Source organism: Osmerus mordax, chromosome 8 (genome assembly GCF_038355195.1).
Source record: "Osmerus mordax isolate fOsmMor3 chromosome 8, fOsmMor3.pri, whole genome shotgun sequence".
Lineage (NCBI taxonomy): Eukaryota > Metazoa > Chordata > Actinopteri > Osmeriformes > Osmeridae > Osmerus > Osmerus mordax.
Genome location: NC_090057.1, coordinates 18,911,724 through 18,920,053, shown reverse-complemented (window position 1 = coordinate 18,920,053; position 8,330 = coordinate 18,911,724). Strand labels below are relative to the sequence as shown.

Sequence of the window (8,330 nt, the reverse complement as noted above, 5' to 3'; positions counted from 1 at the left end):
TCTGTCCCGCCGAAAACCATTCAAACAGGTTGACAGCAGTGGGGGTTTTGTTTAACTACAGGGAGCTACCGGAACCACGTGACAAAAAAGCTCTAGCTTTTTTCCTGTGTTTCACTGCCAGTGAGTGTTCACAATGTTGTATTTCACTCCATTCTACACCAAACAAGTCAGGGAGGACTGCCTTTTGTAGATACGAGTCTGCTGAAGATAGCCAGAATATCGGAATATTGGATTTCTTTAACCGAGCCTGTTTCATTCATCATTTGCCTGAGAAAGCGACTTCCGTTGGCCAGCTTCATTGAAAACCATTCAAACCGGTTGACAGCAGTGGGTTCTTTTGGAACTACAGCGAGCTACATGAACCACGTGATCACGTGTTGGCGAGATCAAAGCGTGTCGCAACTCTCTTTTTCTATGGCTCTGGTAAAAAGTAATGTCGGGACAGTTAAACTAGCAACTCACTGGCCCGATCGGGCCACTGCAAATTATTGATTGACAACAAAATTCGCATTGTAAAAGGTAACATCCTTCATATGTTTTCCTGAATGCATAAATAACTTCAGCTTGTGGGGCGCACAATTGGCAAATCAAGACAACGAGTGGTTGTCAAATTGTAATTCTCTAATCTCGATACATTTTTACAACAACTGGCGCGAGACAATAAAGTGAAGATGGCAGCAAAGTAGAGCTACGAGCTCAAACGGAAGCAATTTTTTTTAAGGAACGAAGATGCACTGTGTCGTCTGTCGTATGTTCCCGTCTAAAGCAGACAAAAGTGGATCTTTTTACACAGGCACCGACAATTTTCGAAAACAATCCCTGACCAGCCATGCTAGCAGACAGCACCTGGTTTGCGTGACGGCTAAGCGGATGGTTGACAATCCATCTTCCAGGCCGTTGACCATGCTGGTCAGGAATTTAAATGTAGATGCCCATCGTGTTATTGCACGACTTATAACAACGGCATATCACGTAATTAAGACGGGCCAGCCGTTCACCTCGTTCCCCCAGGCTATCGAACTGCAGCAGAAGAATGGTGTCGACTGTTGGGTACTTAGTATCATACTGATGAAATGCTATGGAAGCTTTTATTTATTAGCATTGAGGGACCAGAGGTTTCAGTTCCAGCCTGACAGAGCAGAGATGGCTGTCAGCAGGGAAGAGAGCAGGTCATGTTTGAGGTTAAAAGTCAATTGACTCAATTGTTTGGCTGACTTTTACCTTTTTATTTTTAATCAATAGAAATGTGATTTCATTTTCGTTCTTTTTATATCCAGGATGTGTTTAATAAATGGTTAAACATGTTAACAGAATAACACAACTTAGAAGTCTTTGGTTTTGTTGTAACAATGATAAATTACAACTTTTGGAGGGGGGGCCATTACAAATTGTCTCGGGGCCAGTAAGTTTCAAACCCACTGGCCCGGTGGGGACAGTGCCAAAAAATGTTAATGTTGACCCCTGGTAATTATATCACAGTCATCACATATATAAAAACCTTGCGGTTTTTAGGGGCAGAAATACGGCAGCGGTTGCTGTATATGGATCGCAAGTGCCCACTTGCAGTTTGTGTCCATATCTTGCCTTTTCTTTAGCTAAGAGGTGATCCCAAAAAACGTGGGAAGTAAATTTGCCGGCTTGTGCTGCGTCTCAACGGTGTGAGCCGCTATGCCAGTAGCTTTCTGCCCTCCAGGTCACCGCGGATGTCACGTGACTGAAAACTATGAATAGAGCTATGTTAAACTCCTTCTCCAATCTGCAGATTGATAATACAACCAGAACTCAATTAAACGTAGTCTTTCCGTTAGTGAAGAGGCGGACCAAAACCCTTTCTTCAACAAATATTTAATTCAATTAAATAGTTTGGTCCGGATTTGAGCATTGGCGAAACTGAAGAAACAAATACAAAACACGCGTCAAAGTTGTCGTGTGTGAGTCTGGCCAATCATGAAATATCTGTGTCGTCATTAGAACACATGCAGTTGCTCTAAGGTAGGTGCGTTCGACTTCATGCAGCGCCAGCGTCGCCTGCAGCCGCCTGCAGCTCGCCTGACTTGAAGCAGGCAATGGCATTCACAGCTTCAAGTCAGCCGGCGCTGCATGAACTCAAACACAGCTCTTGAGAAAATGCGCAACAAAAAAAATAAGGAGAAAATGCGCTCGGCTACACAACCGGCTGTTCTCGAATCGATCTTACGGTACTTTGATGGATACGTCACATTAGGTGTGTTCGACTTCATGCAGCGCTGGCGCCGCCTACAGTTGGCTGCCGCTGGCTGACTTGAAGCAGTGAATGACATTGGCTGCTTTAGGTCAGCCGGCTGTCGGCGCCGCCGGCGCTGCATGAAGTCGAATGCACTTAATGACTTAGCCTAGTCGCCGTCTCGAGTCGGACAAAAAGTCTAACAATAATTCACCGCTGCATGAAGTCCAACACACCTTTTGAATTAGAGCTCCGGGAGGTAACGTCACGCAATCCCAGCATGCACCGGTCTTCGCCATTTTTGCAGGAAAGTGGAGAGCCAAGTGGAGCGCCAGAGTGTACATATACTTACATACATATTATACATAGTTTAATTTGCTGCCTATTTCAATAAACGTTGATTCAACATGTTGGATAGCTGCTGTGCGCCGGGGTGCCTGAACCATCGGGGAAAAGATAAAGGGAGAGCATTTTATAGGATTCCTAAGATCCAGACGACCAGAGAGAAGAACCCTAGCTATAATTCCTGACAACCACCCCATGGCTTCAACTGAGGATCATTCAGTCTCTTGGAATGACTTATCTGTAATAAAAATGTAATGGCATTTTTGTGATGAAAGGTGCACTGATATTGTACTTTGAAGAACATTGCTAACGCTAGCTTGCTATACAAGTTATAAAACTGACTGCATTAACGTTAGCTACACATAGCAATTAGCCGGTAGACTTCAAAGCTGAATATTCATAATTTTTCCATCTGATTGCGTCCATTTATATCCCTCCAGGCTTTTGTAGGCTTTCAAAAACTCCAGTAGGACGAATGAAAGTTGATCGAGAGTTGTAAATATCTGGATACAGAAGGTCAGGGAAGCCTTCCGTTTCACTCGTAAAGGTCGTAAAAATAGCTCCGGGAGCATTATATGGATCACTAATGTTTAATCGATCAAGTTTTGCTTTATAGCTGCGTATGTCTTTTGAATTAAAGTGCGCAGTGAACTCGGACAGGTTGAAATCCGTGCTGGCGCTGTTCATTTTAGCCTATACTTTCCTGTCAAAATGGCGACGTAAACAGTAAAGTCACGTGACGTCCGACACATTTCAGTGCACTGGTTCGTGCAAGTTCTAATGTGAAAACAATTAAATTCGCAGCCATGCAGTTCGTCAGCGATAAAGTAAGGAAACAGCGCTTGATCGGCCATGACTGACGTCAACGCAGCAAACCACGAGAAGCAGGAATGGCCAACTTTAGGAGGCATTTTTAACTCCTCTCCGACTGCAAGCGGCAACTCTCGCCGGTCGTTTCATGCAGCCGCAGTCGATCACGAACGCACCTAATGTGGGTTCACTTCACTGTGAGGCGGGACTTCCTATCCAAATTGGCCAGAAGTTGAGGTACCAGAAGTGCTTGGTCACAGTATATCGCCGGTTTATCTGAAAGCTTCTAGGCAGCTCAGCTACCTGGTCTGGAATATTACGATGCGGCGGGGAACGTAGGATCTTAACGGCGATGCTAACCTGAAGACGCTGCCTTAAAGTCGAGTGAAAATGTCTGATGTAAATAAGACTATCCAGAAATGGCACGCGAGCTTTAGGAAAGGAACCGACTTTGATTCGTGGGGACAATTAGTGGAGGCAATTGATGAGTATCAAATGTAAGTTTCAGCAAGTTACATGTAGGCTACATGAACATCTGCAATACTGATTGGTTTTGATTGCTATAGAAAGACTATGTCTATTCTAACAGCGCCGTTTGTCTGCTGCTATTATGATTAGACGTCGAAATGCAGAGAACTGAGAATCATTAGTTTCCCCCGAAAGTCATTAGCCTCACCTCCGCAGCAAAGACAATGTAAGACAACTATTTTCTTGTTGGATACATTGTTACAAAGGTAGTCAACTTTCACTTGTCACAACGTTGCGTTAGTCTTTAGCTAATTATTAATTGCGTCGTTAATTAAGAAAGCCATACTAAATTATTACTTAAATCACAGATCAACTGCTGGGTTCATCACATTTGGTTAATTTGGAATGTGATCATCACTGAAATAGAAATAACAGAAATAATTTGCCACACCCTCATTGTTATGGGTGTGGCTTGCTTCCATTTATGTCTGAACTGACTGAAGACAGTTGAATTTAATAAATGAAAACAGCATCTCATGATACCTCAATAAATGAAAATGATGAGCATTGTATTGATTATTTGGAAAGGGGCAATGTTTTGAATATGGTGACTTTTAGAGCACTGCACCACTTCTATTTGCCCACTAGGTGTAGAGAAACCAACAGGTTTCACTTCGATTCATCACTTCGATTCATCTCCCAATGTTGTTTGTTAAGTAATCTGTTAAATGACTAAATCAATGACTAAATGTAATACATTTAGCAAAAACTCCTCTCTGCTATTAATGTATTTAATTGTTTTTATTTAATAAGACTTGCGAGACAGTTGCAAAAAGAAGTCCAGTCTACAAATTCATCAAACTTCACAGAAGACCAAAAGGTACCCCTATTTTTCACTCCTATATTTGGGTTCTGACTTGCAGTACAATTATACATGAGCTGCAAGTCTTATAAAGGCTTACATTATTTTGTGAGTAGTTCTGACAGTCTGCATATTCATTGTAAATTATCTCCAGAAAACATTAGGAAAATTTGCAACATGCCTGGAGATGAGAAGTGCAGCCTTACAGGTTTGTATTTTTCCTGATAGAAGGTTATTGTAGAAATGCATGCCAAATGAATGTTCCCTGTCTGGACCTCTATTTGTTTAACAGCATCTAATTTGAGCCAAAATTAAATGTGTATACCAGTTGATAAATCACCCTAATTTGTGCCTTCAATCATGCAATTAAAATGGTATAGTTTCCCACTAGACTCTTTAATTAATAGAAGAAGTGTGATACTTGTGATAAATAGCAAAGGCCCTATAAGTCTTTTATCTCTTTTTATCTTACTATAATGTGATAATGCAAACATGAGACGGGCTGGGTCAGGGTTGCCAGGGTGATTTTGTAAATCTTGTAGTAATCTATTCCTCTGAAAATCCCCAAGAGGGTAATTTACCAAATAATTGTTGGTGTCTTGCTCTTTTAGTGCACACAGTCACAGGAGGACTTCAAATTGGAAGATCTGAAGAAACTGGAACCTAGTATGTACAGTTTGGAATCCATGTTAATACTGTGCATTGTAAGTTGGGTGTTCTGGATTGTATTTTAACGGCATATTCATTCCTTTTACCAACAGTTATAATAAATATCTTGACATACAACAAAGATTTCCCTTATGATGTGCAGCCAGTACCCTTGAGGTAAATTTCATTGACCCACATGGATTAATGTTGTATGTTCCTGAGACCGTGATGTAAGAATGGGAAGGTGGAAAACAGGATCCTGATGAAGGGAGTCTATCTATCCATCCTTCCAGGAAAATCCTTGCTCCTGGGGAGGAAGAGAACCTGGAGTTGGAGGAAGAGGAAGATGCTGCAACTGGTATGGGATATCCAGAAGCCTTTACCTCCAGAGTCCCAGGTATGTTTTGAGTCTTTTTTGTCATGGTTGTCGGCGTGTTGCTGTTTCATGGACTTTGCTTTAATCAGTTGTCTACTGTTTCTCTCTTGGGGCTGTGCATGGCTTCGTCACTGTCACCTGCTCTGCCTGCTCCATACACAGCTTTGCAAGGTATGGCTCTGTTGAGAAATGTCTGGAGGTGTGCTTCAAATGCATTCTGACCCTATGAAAACTGAACAATGTACAATACCTGTATGTAACAAATGACATGAAAAGGTTTGAACTAGTATTTTTTGTGTATGGCAGCAATAGTATTATAACAGACAATGTATCTATCACCATCTATGTACTATATCAGTAAGAAATCTTGTGTTTCCTTCCAGGTACATTGTTGCCCCGGTTACCCTCAGAGCCTGGGATGACACTACTCACACTTAAAATAGAGAAGATTGGATTGAAAGATGCTGGACAATGCATTGATCCTTACATGACAGTTTGTGTTAAAGGTATGTGATCCAACACTGTGGTGTGATATACTGTACACAAGTAGGGCTACATTTATGGATAAATCCGCAGTTTGGTTTGCTGAACTTTTCTACACACCAGCATGAATCCATTTGTCCCTTTTCCCAACAGATTTGAATGGCATTGATTTGAACCCAGTGCAGGATACACCAGTAGCCACCCGAAAAGAGGACACTTACATTCACTTCAGTGTGGATATAGAGATCCAGAGACATCTGGAGAGACTACCTAAAGGTAATTTGATATACGATATATTTCCGTAATAATTGAACTTGCTGTAAATTGTATTTTGGGTGAAATATCCATTTTATATGACAATTTCTACTGTTGCTCTAGGGGCAGCTATTTTCTTTGAATTCAAGCACTACAAACCCAAGAAAAGGTTTACCAGCACAAAATGTTTTGCCTTTATGGAAATGGATGAGATCAAACCTGGTCCCATTGTAATCGAACTGTAAGTTATCACAATCGAGAACTATCTGTACATCTATAAGCGTGTTTAGAATTAGGCTCTCACCTTTATTGGATCAGTGGGTGATGTTGATATTGTTTTGGGACGTCAGGTACAAGAAGCCCACTGACTTCAAGAGGAAGAAGCTCAACCTCCTGACAAAGAAACCACTCTATCTCCACCTCCATCAGACTTTGCACAAAGAATAAACCAAGAGCATGGAAAGAACCTTGAAGCTCTTTTTCAACCATATTCTACTTTAAATCATCAGCTCAGTTTGATATACCACCTCCACTCAAGTCAGCAATACTAAAACCCTGGTCAAAAGGCCTCTTAGCTCTGTGACAGTATGGTGTAAAAAAGGTAAAATAACTAATGTTGTTGAAGACATCTGGTCACAGGATGAAGGTGGGAGACACAACAGGCAACCTAGCAGAGGAAAAACAAACTACAAACCAGCTACATCTGCAGTCTTCCTCTGCTCTCTTCTTGCAGGGGCCGAGCCTCGGGTTAAAGAGCCATGTTCGTTTTTTCATCGGTGGTGCAGTAGAAGGGTCCAACGCTTCTCTGATGTTAAAAATGTTAAGATGTCAGTATGTTGTAAAGAACTTTTTGAGGTGAAAAAAAATGAGAGGCTGCATGGAACTTGAATAGGTTGAATTCTACTTTTCTTTCAATGTTGTTCCCATGACTCAACCCCCTGGTCAGCCTTTCTGCCGTCTCCCATTTCTATTAAAATTCATTTTTAGATTTTATTTTTGTAATGTCTAAATATCAAGCTGTAAATGAATCTACTAAATATACACAAATCGGTGCATTTAGTAATGTGTGGCCTGAGAGCTGAATGCCAGACTGAGGATTTATACAGGACTGTTTTTAAAGAGTAACGAAACTCGCCAATTTGAGACCCATTACGTTTTCCAAAACAATGCCTTCAGAGGAAGATGCACATTATGTTAATAATGCTAGCTAGCCTGTTCAAAACAAAACGATGGAGTGCAATTGAGAGTTCTTTGAGATAAAATGCGATGTTTGCAACTGAAAGGTCATATGATGTTGAGGACTTCAAGCCAAGCTCCCCTTTTATTTATGGCCGTGGCTCAATCAGTCCAGAGTACTACATAAGACTGTCTTCAAGTTTTTAACCACTAAGGGGAAAGATAGGATGTACCACCATAAATGACAAAATAATAACACACAAAATAACTTTAAAGGAGTCACAGAATGATTTTTTGAGGTATTTCACAATGTTCCTTAAGGTCTCCGAATAGGGTATGTAACATTGGTTGTGCTGAAAATGGCCCGGGTGCTGTTCTATGCGCCCTAATGCACCCTGTGAAATAGCCCTAGAATAAAACAAGAGGTTTTCTCCCTTTTATGGTATGCTCATGAATAGATGAGCTGCGCGCTGATTGGTTGGTTTACAACGAACAAAGCTGCGGAGCAAAGACGCAACATAGCCAAACATGCATCATGAATTGTAGATTTACATGACAACACAGGTTATTTTTTCGAATGAAACACAGTCAGGAAAATGAAATAACATTAGACCTACTGTTGCTTTCGTCAACAAAAATTATGACTAAATATCATCATCAACGAACCTTTATCACGTGACGAAAACGAGACGTATCGTAAATGC

The 8,330-nt window shown here is 41.2% G+C and overlaps 1 protein-coding gene across 1 annotated transcript; it reads left to right on the top strand.

The window, feature by feature from the left end:
- The first annotated feature begins 3,618 nt into the window (after positions 1 to 3,618).
- aida (axin interactor, dorsalization associated) lies at positions 3,619 to 7,443 on the top strand. The gene is made up of 10 exons (XM_067241929.1): positions 3,619 to 3,855; positions 4,640 to 4,706; positions 4,843 to 4,896; positions 5,300 to 5,354; positions 5,450 to 5,513; positions 5,630 to 5,733; positions 6,096 to 6,218; positions 6,349 to 6,471; positions 6,574 to 6,691; positions 6,801 to 7,443. The coding sequence occupies exons 1-10, from the start codon at positions 3,749 to 3,751 to the stop codon at positions 6,895 to 6,897; spliced, it is 912 nt and encodes a 303-aa protein (XP_067098030.1). The 5' UTR covers positions 3,619 to 3,748; the 3' UTR covers positions 6,898 to 7,443.
- The last annotated feature ends 887 nt before the right edge of the window (positions 7,444 to 8,330 follow it).

Coding starts and splice junctions, on each gene's coding strand:
- aida (XM_067241929.1), top strand. CDS start 3,749: ATGTCTGATGTAAATAAGACTATCCAGAAATGGCACGCGAGCTTTAGG. Junction 4,707..4,842: donor ACTTCACAGAAGACCAAAAG/GTACCCCTATTT, acceptor AATTATCTCCAG/AAAACATTAGGAAAATTTGC. Junction 4,897..5,299: donor TGAGAAGTGCAGCCTTACAG/GTTTGTATTTTT, acceptor TTGCTCTTTTAG/TGCACACAGTCACAGGAGGA.